This window comes from Muntiacus reevesi, chromosome 4 (assembly GCF_963930625.1).
Source record: "Muntiacus reevesi chromosome 4, mMunRee1.1, whole genome shotgun sequence".
Lineage (NCBI taxonomy): Eukaryota > Metazoa > Chordata > Mammalia > Artiodactyla > Cervidae > Muntiacus > Muntiacus reevesi.
In genome coordinates, this window is record NC_089252.1 from 23,126,623 (window position 1) to 23,147,485 (window position 20,863).

The window sequence follows — 20,863 nt, forward strand, 5'->3', positions numbered from 1 at the left end:
CAAAGAAGATGTGCAACTGGCTAACAGGCATGTGAAAAGATGTTCATCACTGGTAATCATTAGAGAAATGCAAATCAAAACTGCAAAAAGGTGTCTGTCAGAATGGCCATCATCAAAGGTCTACAGATAATAAATGCTGGAGAAGGTGTGGAGACAAAGAACCCTCCCACACAGCTGGTGGAATTAGTACAGCCACTGTGAAGAACAGGTTCCTTTAAAAAATAAAACTGGACTAGCACCAGATCCAGCAATCCCACTCCTGGGTAGGTGTTTGGAGAAAAGTATAATTTGAAAAATCACATGCACCCCAATGATCATAGCTTGACTCTTTGTCTTTGGTATAACTTATAAAATATAATATGATAGAATCTCCCCCTTTAACATTTCTTTGTCAAAAATATTTTTAAACTGTACACTCTTTGCATAAATTTAAGAGTCACAATTAAATACCTCCCTCCCCAAAATTTCCATTGATATTTTGTTTTCAATTGGGTTCCCTATCATATTTAATTGAAGAAAAAATTACGAGAAGATTGGGAGGACATCATGTGGTTAAGTAACTTGTCCAATAGTACAGTAATAACAAGAGAAAAGTGAAAGTGTTAGTCCCTCAGCTGTGTCTGACTCTTGTGACCCCATGGACTGTAGCCCGCCAGGCTCCTCTGTCCATGGGATTCTCCAGGCAAAAATACTGGAGTGGGTAGCCATTCCCTTCTCCAGGGGATCTTCCTGATCTAGGGGTCGAACGTGGGTCTCCCGCATTGCAGGCAGATTCTTTACCATCTGAGCCACCAGGGAAACCTGATAATAAGAGAGGGTGCCATGATATAACCAAAGGCAGTCTTTAATACATACTTATACAATATTTTTAAATTACTCTTTGAGAAATCACATTCAGTGTGCATACTTAAATAGCAATTGTTTTTTTGTAAAATGGATAAATCCATTAAAAATAATACTTCTGCCACATAGTTGAACCCTGATTCTTAACTGCAGATTTAATCATGTGCCAAAAGACATCCTTCCACTGATAACCAATCTCATTTATTTGAAATGCAGTACCACATGTAGATTGATGAAATGCTATTCCCAGTGACTATGCCCCACACCTATGAAAGGGAGTAGAGAGCCATTACCAAATGTTATTCTGAGCTTTTTTGCATAACTTAGGGCCTGTCTTCAAACTAGCTAATAAAATACAATATTTTCAAGTAAACTATTAAACAAAAAAATGGACCCATTGGTATGAAACCATGAATTAGGGACTTTAGAAATTGCATAATATTATAATCACTAAAACTACAGGCCACCCTTGATCTCATTCTTTTTCTCTTTCACACCCACAGAAGACATGGATAATCATCACTGAATTATCTTTTTTTGTTTTGTACAGACCAACCTTCACAACCATCTATACACAATGCTCCAGGTCGCCATAACCAATTAAACTGGACACTTGAAGAGATACATATTTACCTACTTGCTAACTCACAACTTTTATTGAACAACATAATGAATTTTGTGAATATTCTAGGTCAATTTTAATCTTAGAAGCTTTTCTACTCAATTTTATATAAATGAACTACTGTGTGTCAACCTCTGTCTTCTGTTTGGGTTTCATTACATAAAACTGTAGGTACAGTATTAATGGAAACAAACATTTCAGAGGCAAAATGGAATTGGGGTTCAGCGATGCAGGCCCAAATCCATGCACTGCTTGCCTGGAGAAGGAGTTCAGCAAAGGGTTAAAATTATTTTTCCACATGAGAAAAATTTCCACATGATGAGTCTCTTATTCTTAAAATTTCTGATGCTATTTCTTTTGTGTCTGCATTTTCCTGGCTTTCTTTCTCTGTGTCTGACCACCTCTCTATCTTGTGAAACAATTCATCAAACTATCTTGTTTTGTTTACTTTTAGCTTATTTTGTAGAACTAAAATAAAAACTATGACAATATGTTTAGAGAAAAAGAATGGAACCCAGACAAATTTTGGACTTAGTATTTAAGACATTTAGCAGTCAATTGGATGGGCATGCTGAAGGAAAGCAGAAAATTCATGGGTTAACTCTGAGGTTACTCAGGGTCACACTAGGTAACAGGATATGTAAGACTGCCAGTAATCGAAAGAGACTAAACAAAATTGAACAGACTTGAGAAATAAGAAGCTGCTTTGTTTTATATTTATCATACCCCTTGATCATAGAAGCAAGTACTATAACTCTAGGGTGAAATTCTAACTCCTGCACTTAGTATTTAGCTTGCTCTACTTCCTCATCCTCCACCTGCTACCAACCTGTTTTTCCCCATCTTCTCCTTCCTTCTGCTCTACTCAGGCCATTTTTGTTCACGGAAGTCAAAATACACTAATACCTTTCCAACAGCTTTCTTTGCTCATGTTTCTCTCTCTTATTAGAATGACCTTTTTTACGCCTCAGTGTGGAAGTTTCTTCTTGAAACTTACTTCCTCAAGAAAGTTGTCCCAGCTCCTGGCAACTAGAGTGATTTCAATCCATTTTGAGCTCCTCTAACGCTTTCTGCACTTTCACTTGGTATTTATCAAATACTCTTTTATGTTGCTGGTCTCTGGTCACATTTTTATATGTACGTGCCTGGCCTTTGCCGGTTTCTACTCTGTTTGAAATGCACAAGCTTCATGTCTCATACAGAGTTGCATATCCCATGCCTCCTACTGTAGTTTAGGCAAGTAGCAGGTAGTCAATAAATATTTATGAAAGGGGAAGAGAAGACTGTGCCCCTTTAAACTTAGGTGAAAAGAAACTGCATATTTCCTGGTAGTAGAAACAATGGAAGCTTAGTAATTGAAACATCACAGGTTTCTCATATGGTTCTGGGAGTCAGAAGTCCAAAATCAGTCTCACTGAGCTGAAGCTAAAGTGTAGGTAGAGCTAGTTCCTCCTGGAGGTTCTAAGAATGCGGCCTCATCTTTTCCAGCGTTTAGAGGCGACATGAGTTCATTAACTTATGGCCCCTTTCTCACAGTGATATCAGCATTTTATCATCATATCTTCACTGACTCGTTGTGTCTTCATATAGCTTCTTCTGCCTTTGTGCCCCTGTCTCCTTCTTATAATGGTTCTTTTGATGCTAGGCTCATCTGGATAATCCAGGATAATCGCCCCATCTGGAAATCTTTAACTTAACTACATCTGCAAAATCCCTTTTGCTGAAGTAGCAGGGTCATAGGACCCAAGGATTAGAATGTGGACATCTTGGGAGAATGTGATTTATGCTTCCATGGTATGCCTTCTCTTACCCTCATGCAGCAGATGTTGCTGAGGTCCTGCTATGGTGCTAAGCAACATGGTAATACAATTGGAAGCAAAGCAAATATATCTTCCCAGGAAGCTCAGAGTCTCCTGGCAAAATCTGCGTGTTGAAAAAGGCTTGTAATTCAATGTGACATGCTTTATTAGAGATAATATTAGACCTCCATGGGAGCATGGAGGAGGAGGCATTGTCTTTCTGCCTGTGGCAGGGAGATGCCCCAGTGAAGCCTCCCTCATGGAGTAGTATTCTCTGTTGTAATACGGGCCTATGTTGTACAGTGTTAACCTGCGGTGTTGGTTCAACAGGCATAAGAGCTAATAAAATTTTACAATGTACAATTTGTTGTAATTGAAGTGAAAATAACCCAGCTTCCTTGGCACTCATTAAAGTCCTGATATTTATTAATTAAGTCATTCAAATAATATTTATTGAGAAATTTCCATTCACCTGGCCTTGAATGAGGTACAAGAACACAAAAATGAATATCACAATGAGCCATACCCTCAAGGACCTAATTGCAGAGAAGAAAAAGCAGATAACAGCTTCCATTGGTTGGTCCTTCTCATTTTGTAAATAATTTTATCTCTTCTGTTTCTCAGAAGTCTCCTAATTTTTTTCACAGTGTTCATATACCTTTCTCTCTCATTTACTCTAAGGTTGCAAAATTTTCCCAGCTATCATCTTGCGTCTTTTTTTTTTTTAACTTACTTTCAAAACAACTTTTGAATATCTATGAGCCATGGCTTAGGGACACCATCATGAATAGTTTTCTGTGTCAGCCTCTATGTTTTAAATTTCACCTTCTGACTTTGACTTGAAACTTGTATTTAGAAATATTCAGGAAGTTTATCCCATTATATAATGTATTTCAGAAACAGCAAAATCTTATTGATTTGATAATCCCACATATCATGTAATGAGCAGAACAAGCTGTCAAAAGAACAAAGGAGTGACTAGATCTCCGCAAAGCTCATTTACTCAAAGTGAAAGGGAAAAAAAAAAACCAATTGCTTGATTTGACAGTACTTAAACTAACATGACAGAAAACATAATAAAATTGGTCCAACTATTACACTTTCATTTGTTCCAAGGACTATGATTAAGTGTCTACATATTAAATTTATAGAATATGTAGCTACATTTGAGGTAGAATTTGGTAGATTTTGGGACGGCCTAGAAGTTCCCATTATTTCTGTACTATCTACCATGAACACAGTACAATATCTAAAATTCCTATCATTTGATTTATTCTCTTGGGTAAAGCAATGTGCAGAGGTCCTTCTTAAATGCAGAGTAATTAACGCAAATCTCTTTGGGAGCATTGGTATATGAAACAGAATTTGGTTAATTGGACTACTTACAGTTTATGTAGGGATGTATCTTGAGATAGAAATTCAGAGGGGAGAGGGCCAACCATAGCAAAGTTTTGTTTTAAGTGTAGAAAGGAGATCATAAGACTTCCCTACACAGATTTTAAAGAACCAAATTGGAAAGCAGTCATAGCATAGCCTGAAGATTCAAGAGACTGCTTCTCTTTTTAGTTAAAATGTTATTAATTTTTACTTTCTATTTCATTACGTCAATCCTGGTGGAAATTTGTATATTTTACTGATCTTTTCTAATAACACTGCCTTTGTGAATTTTCTTTGTTATATGTTTGATTTCCATTTCACTAAATTCTTTCCCAACATTTTTGCACAGAGAACTCTGTTCTTCTACATTAACTATTTTATTTTTATGACATCTCCTTAATTTCTGCCTTTCTTCTTACTTTACTTTTTTATTTTGCAACTTTATTGAGCAATAATTGCCAAATAGTTATGTATATTAAAGTGTGCTACATAATGGTTCTGACATAAGAATAAATGTTCTTCTAGGTATTATCTGGTTGTAGCCTACACATTTGATATTTGTTTAACTATCATTCAGTATTCAGTACTTAGAAATTTATTATGATTTATTTTGGTTCATCTTTTATTTAGAATTATACTCATAAATTTCTAAAGCTGTATTAAGTTATTTATTTTGTCTTTTTTGACTTTTAATTTATTTGCTTTTGTCTTAAGAACATAGTTTGTACTATACCAGTTCCCTGAAAAAATAAGACTTGTTTTATAATTTCATAGGATTGGACATGATTGATGTTTTAATTTATGCAAGTTTCAAGTATTAGACTTTCATGTATGCTTAAGAAGACTGTGCAGTTTATAACTTGGGGCATGTGTGAGAGAGCATTTTTTATATACATATTTGCTAGATCAAGGTTGGTAACCCTGTTAATCATCATTATTTTAATTTTTGACTTGTCAAAATAGATGGCTATGTTCAAGTCTCTTATATGTTGATACATTTATAGATTTCCGTTACTAGTCATTACTGCTACACAAATGTTTGATTGATATGTGTTTCTCATTAATTGAGCAATTGTTTTCCATTATACATATATATTGATCATCTCTATGTCTAAAAATACTATTTGTCTTAAAAGTCTGTTTTGCTTTGTATACCCAAGATTTCATTGGACTACTATCTGCCTACTGTGCTACTTTTGTTTATTTAGTTTCAGTTTTTTATAGATTTTAGTATGCTTCTTGAAAAGTATATATAAGCACAGTTTTTAAATCTAATCTCTTGTCATAAGTGATGAGAATAATTCATATACAGTTATTATTATTAATTATGTGTTTGTACTTCATTCTATTATCTTTTGGTTTCCTAATTGTCTTGCTTTTTCTATTGCTTCCTTTTTCTCCCTGCTTGGCTTTTTTAATTAATTGATTCTTGTTTCTTTTTTAATTTCATTTTCTCCTTTAACTTGACAGTCAAACACTATTTTAAACATTTTATTTGAAATTTTATTTTTATTAATATACTTTCAATTTTCCCATGAATACGTGATAACAAAATGTGCCACATATTTTATTTTAGTACAGTATGTTTTTTCAGTACATTATGAGTTAGAGCATTTTAATTCATATTTCTGACATTCAGACTTATATACTTTTGCTATAAAACATTTTGGTGTCTCTCTTTTAGATTCTCAAGTTAGATATTATGATTTTTACTACCATTGCTTATAATATTATTGTTTTGTACTGACCATGTTTGGCTTTATCTACATATTTACCTTTTTTGTTATTGTTCATCATTTCTCCTTGCAATTATACCCTCTCTCTGGAATCATTTTCCTTCTCCCTGGATTACATCCTCCCTGGTAGGAACATAGGACATAAATCCAGTTTTACTTGGTCTAAAATATTTCTTCATTACAGTTGTTCTTAACCAGCAAATGAGACTGAAAAGGAAGTGTAGACAGTACAGCAAAAGAGTTTGAAAGAGTGATAAAGGATTTAGCCATATCAGATGCCACAGATGACTTTGCTTAGAGCCATTTTAGTGAAGTGGTAGAAGTCTGAAGGGTGAAGGAGATAAAGAAATGGGAAGGGAAGAGGTGACAAGAGGTTTTCAAATTCCTCTGAAGAAATGGAAAGCCAAGTGGCCACATAGCCTCCTTACAATCCAGTTTATATCTATTACACTTGTTTGTTTGATGAGTCAGTTAAGGTTCAAGTAACACTGTCACACAGTCACATAGCATGCTAGTGCCTAGATCTGCTTGAGCTTCCAAATATCCAATGATACGTTCAGTGCTATCACCAGGGATTTCCAGAATGTGACACAACAGTTGCAGTTTCCTTACCATGAGTTACTGTCATTCCATGGATATTAATCATCAAACACCGTTTTACTTTTCAGATTCCAGGAGTCTCCTGGAATTTAGTTCATAACGTTTGTTGACGAAATGTGATTAGTTACACATACTTGAAAGACATTGTTTTATTATTATATACATCTTTGGTAGTATCTATTGTCACATGGATTCATTTAGATACTTTTGTTCAAGCCAACAAATGGTTTAGTAAGTTTTTGGCATCCATAATAATTTACACTATTTTGCAGATTTTCTTCTGATTGTTGAAATCTTTCTAGTCCCAGAGCAACTCTATATCAGTAACAAGGAGCTAAGACAAAAATAAGGTCATAAGATTTTTGCATTCTAGATGTAGTTCATAAAGAAGTTCATCTGTTTCTAACCCTTGATTTCTTATAGCTGCAAACTGGTTTCTTTCTGTCTCAAGGCTCACGCATATTTGCATGATTATGTTGTCTATTTCTTTACACTTGTAGTTGAAACTTGCAAACAGTTTCAAAAAAATAATTTCAGAAGCAATTATGTTTATTTGTGTGTAAATGAAATAAAGCTACTGGCAGTATTTATAATGGAACTGGATGTCTTTAGAAAAATATTGTATATCTTCTTGAAGATTCAAAATAAGTCAGTGAGCTCTATAATTAATCATTTTTTATATAATGTTTTTATTGTGAATTGATTTTAGGGAAATGCTATTTTAAAGTATCCCCTTGACTCATTTGCATCAAAACAAGTGGGTCTCATAAGACTGTAAAGATATACTATGAGTAGTCACCAAAGAAAATTGTTCAGCCACAGTTCATAAGTGAACGCCAAGCAGGCCTGTGTAGGGCATTCATTTGGCCACATTTTTAAAAACAAAGGATTTAATTACTCTTGGTAAGATGACTGACAGGCAAAGAAATGGAAACTTTAAGAATATGTTCATGTCTAAAATATAGTGATAGCTTAACCTTCTATTTTTCAGCCTTCATGTAATTCCATTTTCATCTTTTTAAAAATAATTAATTTTCATTTACACAGTGTTAGGTCTTTTTTCTTGTGAGGATAATTTCTATTACAGAATTTTAAAAATTGTTTTATTAACATCTTTCTTTTAAATCACAGAGATTAGTAGTTTCAGAATTAAGATAATACTTTTATTTCTTTGTTTCTATTTGAACTGTTCAAAAGAACTGTGTGTGAGAAATTTACCAACTTAGGTAAACAAAATATCTAAATTATTATCTTTATAATTTGTAAGTCAAATATCCATCAGAACGCAGTCATTTTATTCGAGAACCAGTTATATCTTCCATGAAACTAAGAAGTTGGTAAGGTTTGAAGTTTATTTATACTATTATGTATGTAAAAAATGTTATTTGCTATATCTCATAGCATGTTTTATGATTGTAATGTATACAAAAGATATACATATGTATTTTCAAATAAAGGAATAGACTCGATTTTTAACCATGAACTATGAGATTTCATAGTATCTGTTACAAGTCAGCTTGGTTTCTCCCATGTCATCAGGGTTTTTATATATTAGCAGAGTTCCAAATACAGAATCTTGAAACATATTATTATTTATATAATTAGAGTAACAGAGTAGTCCTTTATGAATTTCCTTAAAGGCTGGCTCCAAATTTGTGAATGCATGTGAGTTTTATTTTTCTTAAGTATACCTAAGCAATTGACAAAGGAGATTTCCAGAAATGAGCTATGTGATCTTTAACACCAGTCTGTGGAACGGATTTGATAATAAAGAAATATCTCATTACTTTTGAGATTTGTGTATTGTACATGTGCGGCTTGGTAACTGAGTACTACAAAAAGACCAGCATTAGCTGGATTTTGTAGATCTGTCATTCCTGCCATGCCAAAAATCTGTGGAGTAGTTTGTAATTGCCATTGTTTGGGTTATTACAATAAACAGAACTGATAGGGTTTATACTATTTGCCTTGTGAGCTGCACTTCACATCACTCTGTTGAATTAAAATTGCATGCACATATCTTCGCTTATCAGTTTTATTTATGTCAGAAATAGAGAAAGGCAGTATGCTTTCAGTATATGGAACATAGTAACAAGCAGGTCAGAAATTATAATCATCATTTTAATAGTCTCGTGCAAATGAATGATTGTATGTGTGCTCCTATTATCTATCACTTAAAATATCTTCCTATAGGAAAATACTCTTATTTCCCTTATCATATTTTGTCAGAGCTTTAAATATGATTTTAATTGGATTACCTAAGGTGAAAATGCACATCTGCAGAATACAGGATTTTTTTTTTCTCTTCTTTGTCAACTATGCATCTTTTTTTTTCTTTGAGCTGCTTCAACTGTTGTTGGAATATTTGACTATGTTTATAGGTGAGAAACACAAGGAGATTATCTGAAATGCTTTACCTTTCTTTCACAGTAAAGAATCTCTATAATATTTCCACTCTTAGGTTGAAGCCTTCTCACCTATGAAATTCTCAAGCTCACTAGCAGCCACATCAGATGTACTTGCAAATTTTCAGATACCTATGATGAGTTAATCCATGCATACATACACAGATACGTCCCTCAGAAATCCTGTACCCCCTAACAATTGTCACACATGGCCGGCACCACATACGCATACCCAGTTCCCACCCTAGAGTACTGGGAAGTGGTTTTTACTTTGAGGATGTGAAATGTGCCACACTTCTCATATTTGTCCTGCATGTTGCATTGATGAGATTTGTTTTTTGCACTGATTCTATTAATTTCCTGTTTGAATGTCTTTTCTTGTGTATGGATTTTTAATGGATTTTTCTTGTGTATGCAGAAGATTTTTGTGCTCTTTTAAACTGCCATCCACTTTTCAGAAGGATACTTTTCTTCCAAAATGTATAAATGAGGTATTGTTTAATAATCTGTCTCATAGAGTCAAATCTTCAGCAAGTTGCATTGAAAACAAGTCCGATAATAGACAAATTGTTATTCACGAAGAACTGAGTGCTGTCCATGAACTATCATTCCTGCCAAGTATTACCTTTGTATTTCAAGGGACTTCTGTTTTTTCAGTATTGACTGGTCTTTGTTTTCTGGCAAAACAATTTATAGTTCATTTTCGATAACTATACATATGGTATTTGTATTTTAATTAAAAAGACTGTTGTTATGTCTGATTCTTATAAGCAGAAATTCATTATAAGGACACTTCTCATTTCCTTGAAATGTTCCCTTTATTTTTTTCCAGGGTTCCTAAATTGCAAAAGCCAGTTAAATTATGTCTTTGGGGAGTTAATTTTTGGCACCATATGTCTCTAAAAATGATTTAATTTTATCTAAAGTATGTTTGCAAAGATATTTATGTTCTGTAATGCACAGAGACAAGTTAAGGAATTTTCTTAAAGAAAAAACACACTGGTCTGCAATTGTTTCCAACACAATAACATACAATGTATGTTTAAGCTTCCAAAGAATTCTGTTTATCTAGATTAATATACTATTAATATCTGTTGTTGCCTTTTAAGACTTTGACTTAGCATAGTCTTTATGATATCAACATGATTGACATGAAACTGTTATTGCCATTATTCCTATTAGGGATAATTTTAGAAAACTTAAATCATAAAAAATCAATTGTAGTCTGAGGATTAAGTTGAGGAGTTATAAAACAACTTGCTCCAAAGCTCGGTTTATATACCCTTATACTTTTTCCAATGGATGTGCTACCAACCCCTCTCTAATACTAGCAAATTCAAATTCTCATAAAAATGGGTTACATATTTCTTTCAATTTAGTATGAAATAAGTTTTAAAGTGACTATTCAACATCTTTATTTATATGTGAGCAGGTTGGGGAGAATACAAAATTTTTTAGCAATTTATAAAGTATCTAGAAGTAGTGATTCTTTCCTTATTGATATAAACTCATATACCTTGGGTAATTCTTTTATTATGTTTACAATCACATTGAGGGGATATATAACAAAAATCTTGTTTTACAAAAAAAAACACAAATATTATATGTTAGCCAATGGTCAAGTGCAATAGGATATTTTTTAAACTCAGATTTTAATACTGGGTTGACCAAAACATTTGTTCAGCTTCTGAATCTCAATCTCCAAAAGTAATCCCATATCACAATGTATAGAGGATACTCTTCTTACAGAAATGTCAATTTAGCCAATGGGCTTTTTTTGTTTGTTTTTTAGAAACAACCAAACATACAGTAATTTACAGTTATGTATAAGCTATAAGTGAATAAATAAATTTTAATAATAGAACGCTGTATACCTTTACCAGTTTTGTAAATCTTGATATTTGACATACTTGCTTTGGATGATAAAACCAGTATAGACAGTTGTACGCCAAACCCTGTATCTGCCTACTCCTGATACTATTGTTTACCTATTTTCTCAGAGTTAATTGCTAGCCTCTTAGTGTTCATCATTTCATCTGTGTTTTTAATACTATGTTTATGTAGTAATTAATTTCCTTGGTGGTTCAGACAGCAAAGAATCTTCCTGAGATGTAGGAAACACAGGTTTGAGCCACGGGTCAGGAAAGTCCCTTGGAGAAGGGAATGGTTACACATTCCAGTATTCATACCTGAGAATCCCATGGACAGAGGAGCCTGGTGGGCTTCCGTCCACAGGGTTGCAAAGAGTCAGATGCGACCGAGTGACTTTCACTTCACTTCCTCTTTCCTGAGAGTTAACTACTAGCCTTTTTTTAGTGTTTATCATTTCATCTGTGATTTCAGTACTATGTTTATATAGTAGTTACTTTAAAATAACTATTGGTTTTCTTTCTTTCTTTTTGGCTGTGCTGGGTCTTCATTGCTTTGCACGGGCTTTCTCTAGTGATGGCAACTGGGGGCTCTCTAGTGACGGTGCATGGGCTTCTCATAGCAATGGCTTCTCGTTTTGCAGAGCTCAGGCTCTAGGGCACAAGGGCTCCAGTAGTTGCAGTTTGTGGGCTCAGTAGCTGTGGGCCCTGAGCTCTAGAGCACAGGCTCAATAGTTGTAGTGCAAGGGCTTAGCTGCTCTGCAGCATGGCTGATCTTCCAGGACCAGCGATCGAACCCATGCCCCCTGCTCTGGCAGATGTATTCTTATCCACTGGGGCACCAGAGAAGTCCTACTTTTCTTTTTTTTATTTATATGAATGTTATACTGTGTGTATCACTTGCAATTTTAGGGTATTTATTTTAAATGCTAGGATTTAGGGTATGAACATACCACAGTGTATTTTTTTCATTCCTCAAGAATAGACAGATTTCCAAATTTTCATTATTGCAAGTTATGCTGTACATGAACTTTATTTTGTTTCCTTGATCATATATTGTGACCATTTCAAAAGCATTATCTCTCAGACTTCAGCATGTGTTACATCACTTGTAGGTCTGGTTAAGACACCAGTTGCTAAGTCTGAGTTTCTAATTCAGTGAGTCTGAATGCCTGTTTCCTAACAAGCTCTGGGGTGATACTAATCCTTCTGGTCTTGAGAATCACTCGTCTAGAATTGGTAGATTTAAATACACTTTCTGGATTAAAGGGAAAATGTGTCTGTAACTTCAATAGATAATGGCCAATTGCTCTTTAAAGTCTTTGTATAAGGGACTTCCCTTGCAGTCCAATGATTAAGACTTCATCTTCTAGCTCAGGGGGTATGGGTTTGATCCCAGATTGGGGAGCTAAGATCCCACAGGCCTCGTGGCCATAAAACCAAAACAAAGACAGAAAGCAAAATAGTATTGTAACAAATCCAATGAAGATTTTAAAAATTGTCCACATCAAAAAATGAATAAAGTCTTTGTATCAAATTATGAACAAATTTGAACAGATATGAAATTTCAGGTTTTCCTACATCTTTACCAATGATTGGGGCAGACAGTTTGTTGTTTTTGTTTTTTTTTTTAAGTAATTGCCAACCCTATGAGTGTGAAGTATGTTTGACTCTGCTGGAGCTTGAATATGTTTTCAAATGTTTATTGACCAAATAACTCTCCTTTTCTATGAGTTGCCTTTTTGTATTATTTGCTCATTTTTCTGGTGGATTGCTTGTGTTGTTTCTCTTATTGATTTCTAAGGGTTCTTTCTTTGTTAAAGAAATTAATCCTTATCAGCTGTGTGTTATTAATATCATCTCTAAGCCTGTGGCTTGTTTTTACTCTAAATTTAAGTTTTTAAAAAATTTGAATGTAATTAAATTTGTCATTTCTTTCCATTAGAATTTATTATTTTAATATTTAGTTTAAAAAAATCATTCCCCTCTTAAAAGTCATACAATTAGCCTGTCATATTTCCATACAAAATCTTAAAGTTTAGCTTTTCTCATCTGAAACTATCTCGCTTTTGTTTTAGTTAGTGTATATCATGAGTTAAGGATCTAATTTTGTGTTGTATCTTTGTACAGGGAAAACCAATTGTGCCATCCTTTCTCCACTGACTTAAATGCTATCTTTATCATAGTTTGAATTTCTGTGTTTTATATGAATGTTTCTGTTGTTCACCTCTCTTTCTGGATCAACTGTTTTTTATCTATTCCAATGCTGATACTGCTCTTAGTACAGCTTTAAGAAAAGTTTTATATGCTGCATGGAAAATTATTTGAGCTTAATCTATTTCACAGTCACCTTAGGTGTTCCCAGTCCTATGTTCATCCATACAAACTTTAGGTCAAGTCCCATGAACCCTGATGAGATTATAGACAATTTGTGAAAAATTGATATGCCTATCATCCTCTCCTCACACATGTGGACATGTTGTATCTCCATTTATTCAATCCTTATTTTATATTTTTCAAAAATGTTTTAAAATTTACTTTATAAACTTCTACATATTCTTTAATAGATTAAAGCGTAGGTATCTTACACTTTGGAGAAGGAACTGGCAACCTGCTCCAGTATTCTTGTCTGGGAAACCCCATGGACAGAGGAGCCTGGTGGGCTACAGTCCGTGGGGTTGCAAAGAGTCGAACACAATTGACGTGACTGAGCACAGCGCAAAACAGCACCACCACCATCTTACATTTTACATTGTGATTATGAATGGAATTTTCAGTTTGCAATTCAGGTTTGGTTATAACTAATTTTTTTAATGCTACTGATCTTTTTCAGTGCTACTCTTGTAGGAAAAAAATGTTCCTAAACTCTCATTACCTCCTATTCTTAATTTATAGAGTTTCTTGAATTTTCCATGTAGATATTCTTCTTCTTATACCTATCTTTTTTCTTTTATTATTGCTTTGGCCAATGAAATTTTAAAGGTGTTAATTCCTGATATCCTTACTTATTTTTCCTTGGCATTCTCGGGAATGTTTCTAAAGTATCTCTATTTAGTAAACTGTTTGTTGGAAGTTTTTGGTATATACCCTTTAACAGGTTAAAGAAATTTTCTCTATTCCTTCCTATTTTGCCACAATAATTTTTTCATTGTTGATTGTTTTTGTTCATTGTTAATTCATATCAACTTCTTTTGGGAATGATTCTTTTCCTTTAATATATTGATGTATTACATGAAAATATTGTTGATAATGAATCATTTTTAAATTTCTGAGATTATTAAATCATAGTTCCTCTGTAGTGTCTTCAATTAAAATAATGAGCTCCTAGATGGTACAAACCATTCCATCAATCAGTAAGTATTTATTAATCACCCTCTTATTACTAATAAATCAACTTCAGTCTTAAACCAAGCAACAAATTAGGAGAACACTTTTACTTTGCATTCAGAAAATACAGATGGTAAATTATTTTCTTGCTCGGCAAAGAGGAGAGAAGAATTAAGAACCCATCGTTAACTACTTTTGCATAAGAAATTGGGCCAAAACGTAACAGCTTAAACCAACATAGCTTCACTTTCTCACAAAGTTTCTGGGGGTCAAGAATGAAGAGGTGCTTAGCTGGGTGGTTTTGGCTCAAGGTCTCCGACAAGATTGCAATCAAGATATTGGTTGGAGTGGCAGTCATCTGAACAGGCTGGAGAATCTGCTTCCAATATCACTCACAAGGCTGTTGTTCATTTCCTCACCACGTGAGTCTTTCCACAGAGCTGCTCACACAACATGGGAGCTGGCTCCCCCCAGATCTAATGATCTGAGAGAATGAGAGAGAAAACCCAGGATAGAAGTCACAGCTGTGTGTGTGTGTGTGTATGTGTTGGAAGTAGCATTCCATCTTCTGCCATATTCTATTCAGTACAAGAGAGTCACTAAGTCCAGCCCACACTCAAAAGGAAGAGAATTCTGCTTAATTTCTTAAAGGGAAAAACTATCAAATAATTTGAGAGCTTTTTTTAAAAATCACACTTATGAATACTTTTTGTTCCCTTGACAGTAAATAACAGATCCTTCAACACTATTTCACTGTCTTTCACAATGTATCTCTTTGAGCTAGGGGATTGTCCTAGCTAGCTCAAAGTTGTCCCCTTTGAGCTAGGCAGAGCAAGGCTTTACTTTATTCTCGTGTCAACCATAATGTAAACCAGACCATTTTATGCTCCAGCCTAGCCCTGGAGAAGGAAAAGGCAACCCACTGACCCACTGCAGGATTCTTGCCTGAGAAATGCCATGGACAGAGGAGCCTGGCAGGATACAGTCCATGGGAGCACAAAAGAGTCGAATATGGCTTAACAACTAAAGAACAAAAACTAGCCCTGGAAAATAACTGAAAACGTGGTGCTCTGAAATTTTGAATTCTATGCTAAGAATACGAAAATGGTATAAGATGATATTTTGGTGCTGATTTGATTATGGCTAGTCCTGATGTTATTTTGAAACCTGTAATTGGAATATCAAATAGTGTTACTTATTCTTAGCATATTGTATTTTTACACACATGTAAACCCATTTAGAGGATTTGTGTGGTATGATATATGCATTATAGCATTTAATATGAAAGTCAGGTTTATGTGATATATAGGAGTTAGCAGCTATCATGAATTTATGTAGGCAGACAAAGTAACTTGGATTAAAAACAAGTGTATTAAAACAAGAAGATGAAGAATCTCTCATTCTTATAAGAACCGAACTGGAAAGCCCAGAATACTGGAGGAATCAAACTGGAGTCTCCTGCATTGCAGGCAGATTCTTTACCAACTGAACTATCAGGGAAGCCCCATTCTTGTAAGAGACAATATTAATTTATTCTGTTTTACTGTCAAAGAGTATCTAGCTTTAAAGTGTAAATTAACGTCAAGAACCTAGTTAAATTTAATCAGAAGATATATTTTACCAAATGTATAAATGAGTTTTGTACATGGCATGCAGTACTCACAAGGATACATTATACACAGTGCTCACATTAACACAAAATCACCAGCTCTATCTCAGTACATCATGTCAAAATGGACATTGGCTCATTTTCCTCCTCATAAATAGGTACATACATAGTGATCATTATCTCAAAAGAAGTATCATTGAATTCCAACTTTGAACTTCCTTTAGCAAAGAGTTCACAAAGCAGGTATTAGAGGCAAGCTGCTAAGTGTGCTACACATTTGAACTGGTCAGAAACCATTGTCAGAAAACTCTGTCTTCCTCTTTGCCATTTTAAATGGTTCAAAGTACATACCAGCTGTTTCCTGATTCCGCTTCCCTGACATCGTTGATCCCTCACTTCCTCTTTTCGTATACAAAATCAAGGGCAACGAAGTTGAGGTTCTCTTCCCAAAATGACTCTTCCTGCACGAATATTGCTCCTCCTTAGACTTTTATAAGAATATTCCATTCTCTCCCAAAATTCTTGAAATCCTTGCTTGGGGCTTATCAGTAGGCCAGTCCATCTGGCAATGGCTTTCGTTCTTTTTTCTGAGTACACGGCAGGTCCTCAGAGTGCCCTTGCTGACCTCCCCCCACCCCCAGTGTGTTTATGTCCCTCTCTGTCCTTTATTGCCTCTTCTATCACTCACTTCCTCATCCCACCTCACCTTCCCTAAAATTTGAATGATAAGGCAGGCATGTAATCATTTCAGGAAATGATTATGCTTCAGTAATGGCATGTTTCATTTCAAAAACACTGGGTTAATTGAAGTTGATGAGATCAAAACCTGTTTCCGTTCCTTTGGTCCCACCTGAATTCTGCATCCACCTGAAGGACTTTTCCACTCACAACTTAATTCCCTCTCTCTCTTTTGTTGTTCAGCCGCTCAGTCATGTCTGACTCTTTGTGACCCCATGGACTGCAGCACACCATGCTTCCCTGTCCTTCACTATTTCTTGGAGTTTGCTCAACCTCATGTCCACTGAGTCAGTGATGCCATCCAACCATCTCAACCTCTATCATCCCCTTCTCCTCCCAATTCAATCTTTCCCAGCATCAGGGTCTTTTCCAATGAGTCAGCTCTTGCATCAGGTGGCCAAAATATTGGAGCTTCAGCATCAGTCCTTCCAATGAATATTCAAGACTATTTTCCTTTAGGATTGACTGGTTGGATCTCCTTGCAGTCCAAGGGACTCTCAAGTCCTCTCCAACACCACAGTTCAAAAGCATCAATTCTTTGGCACTCAGCCTTCTTTGTGGTCCAACTCTCACATCCATACATGACTACTGGAAAAGCCATAGCTTCCACTATATGGACCTTTTTTAGGCAAAGTAATGTCTCTTCTTTTCAATACACTGTCTAGGTTTGTCATAGCTTTTCTTCCAAGGAGTAAGCTTCTCTTAATTTCATGACTTCAGTCACCCTCCACAGTGATTTTGGAGCCCAAGCTCTCTTTCTTTAATTTTCCTTTGTGTATTTTTGTGAGTCTTGCATTTACTTGGTTTATTTTTTCTCTCTTCTTCCATTGTTTTGTAAGTTCCTGAATGTCTTATTCACTCATTCACTTTTGACACTAAAATTTTACCATTTCACTTTATTGAGTTAGTATCAGTAAGTATTTATTGAGTGATCACTGTTGGCTGACATTTTACAATTGGGCTTTTATCATAACCACTTTCCTAAAAGGGTGTCATTATGACCAACTCTTAATCAACTGTCCTTTCCAGGTCTTAAATATTTTTATATTTATATATTTATAAAGATATAGTTGATCATAGTATTGTCTTTAATGTGCACATATATGCATATATATGTGACTTTTATTGGATTCTGATTATTCTTTAAGAATGCCTTCAGTTATTCTCTTCCTGGTTTATCTTTTTGTAGAGGCTTATTAGCTATAGATTTTTGAGATATTGCTCTTTCTTAGTTGATACTTAAAGAACATCTCTACTTAAGGAGCTTCAGTTACCACTTAAAGTACTAATTTAAGACCTTTGTGGCTACCTTAAACTAGAGCACAGAAGAGTGAATAAAATTGACTTACTATATACAGCAGCTTCTCCTCATTTAAGATGTGGGTATGAGAAACATTCAATTCACTTTGGTTGATAAACTCCCACTTGGAAAATCTTCCGCACATTGAAAACTGTCCACTTGTAAAAAAATCCTTACTTTCACTTTTAGGAAATCTTCTAGAATTCATCTTCCTTTTATTTGCCTTCTGTCACATTTGTGTATATCGTAATAATAGAATAATTCTTTGACTAAAGTGTTCTAGTGTCTTAATGAATATATAGGCACAGCATACCCTCACCCCACTGTCTGTCAGAAAAATTTCAATATTATATTAACATTATTAAAATATTTATTTAAATAAATATTGAAATATTACAGAAAATTAATATTGACAGATTTTCCTCTTCAAAAAGTGATTTGTCATTTAGTTCAATAGCCTAAATTATCTGAAATGCCCAGAAACTAATCTCAAGTAATGTATTTCAGCATTTACCAAGATAAAATAGCTTTAGAGTCAAGGTTATTTTTTTCATCCTAAATGAACCAATTAACCAAGAATAGAGACTTTGTTTTCTGTGGATTTATCTAGATACCTACGTGTGGCTTTTTTCAATGCATAACGAAGATCACAAAGATAAAGAATTCACAGGTAGCAGCATGTAGCAACTTTAAAGACGGTGACTTTTAAGTAAACTATTTTATTGAAATATGCACACAGGAAGCTCCACAAGTCATATGGGCACTGCTTGATGAAGTTTTGCAAGCCTCCCTTAAATGTAACCAGTACCCAAAATAATAAATGGGACATAAAATGGCCATTTTATGTGCCATTTTAATTCTTTTATTAAGAAATATTTGGTATGAAATTTTTGGCATGTATTTCTTTGTTCTGGAAAACACATCTAAAAAGAAAGCAACATAAACAGTTATTCATATTATCAAAAAATAAAAGCATTTTCAGTGATAGAAACATATGAGTAAATATTTTTAATATTTTTTGGTTAACTTTCATGAAGCTAATTTTTTTGAAAATAATTATAACAATTCTTATGGTACAGCTATGCTAGTTGTTGAAGGACAAGTGTAAATTGCCTTGGTAACACTTCTACTGTGGTTTTTTAGTTTTTTTGTTTGTTTTTATATTAAATTTCCAAAAGATGGAGAATGCCTCACAGGAGAAATCTTTCTTTCTCTGTATAGTTTCCGCATTTAAAGTCACTTGTAAACGTTACGTCCATTGTACTTGAGTGCAGTGAGATGTTCCTATGTCACATAGTCAGAGGGAGGTAGATTAATAGGGAATTCTAGCTGGAAATTTCTTCCCTGTTATTGTTCTCCCTAGCTGTTGATGGCTAAGTTAATTCTCTTTAGTTTTGTCATGCTCTAAAGCACACATTGCCAAGCCATTGTAGGGTTTTATGAGGAGAAAAAAAGAAGTCGTTGGTGTCCATCAAAGTCTTCAAGTTGCATTTTTAAACTTTGGCCTGACCTGATGTGCCATTCAAAGAAGCTTCAAAAGATTATTTTTAAAGAAAGGTTCAATATGTCCCGAGGCTATCGGTTTTGAGTTAAACTGGGTGAAGTAGAAATATTTTACTCATCAGCTTTGCAGTCACAGAGTTTGCTTCAGCTAGAACAAAACTGCTGAGGCATTTAGAGAAAATTAACCCCCCATCCTGGCGGCCAGATGTGACTGGTTTCTGATGAATGCACATGAGTGGGCTGAAAAATCAAGAGACTGTGAAATTCCTGTCAGGCCCGTACAGTGCGGAATGGGCTATTGACTGCTTTCTATATTTCCCTCCATCATTCTTCTTGAACACTGCCATTAATTTCCTCTCCCGCTCTGACTTGTGTTTTTGCCCCCCTCCCTCTCCCCTGTAGTTCTGTCAGCTGCAAAGGAGGATACACAAGTTGTGGCAGAAGCACTTCGAGCTGGTGGTCTTCTACAGCCAGATGAGGCTGGCCAAGTTCCAGACAGACTCTCAAGAGAGTATTCAGAAAATATTAGCTGTGCAGGTAGGTGACTGCAGGGAAGTGGGAAAGATCATTCTGATCTAGATTGAAAAGCAAATGATGGGTAGTGTGATGAAGCATTAAAACCATATCCCATCAGAGTTTTATAAATTTTTAACCTCTTTAATAAACTGGAATTGCATGAAGGATGAATTCAGTAAGTTAGCATATACACCATGCATACTTTGGGGGAAAAGGGAAATTGAACTTCTCTCTCACAGACCTCAGGATGGATTTTTATACATACATTTGATATATGTATAGATTTTCCTATCTTCAGGCTTTGCAGACGCTTCTCGGCTGTTTAAAAGACACTGTCAACAGTTGCCTTGTGTTGTTTTTGTGTGAAATCTACTTCAGTGAATATGATTGTGATTATTCTATTTAACTGTTTTCTTTCCCCTTCTGCTTTTGCAAGAGGCTCATCATCCTAAGCCAATTTGGAGATGACTTTATTTGAAAAATAAGCAATTGGGGAGGAGAATGTTTTAATAACTGTGGTTCCAGTTACATGTGAAATTTTACTCTTTGTCTCTGTAGAAACGTCTGGTGGATCAGTTGTCCTTATTTTAAGACTCTGACCTCTTTTGGAAGCCCATATT

The 20,863-nt window shown here is 34.8% G+C and overlaps 1 protein-coding gene across 1 annotated transcript in view; it reads left to right on the plus strand.

Moving 5' to 3' along the window:
* The window catches only part of CCDC178 (coiled-coil domain containing 178), a 356,491-nt gene that overhangs the window by 296,043 nt on the left and 39,585 nt on the right, over nt 1–20,863 (plus strand). The window contains exon 19 of the mRNA XM_065934984.1: nt 20,130–20,264. Coding sequence (XP_065791056.1) covers nt 20,130–20,264 — 135 coding nt within the window. The remainder of the gene's footprint in view (nt 1–20,129; nt 20,265–20,863) is intronic.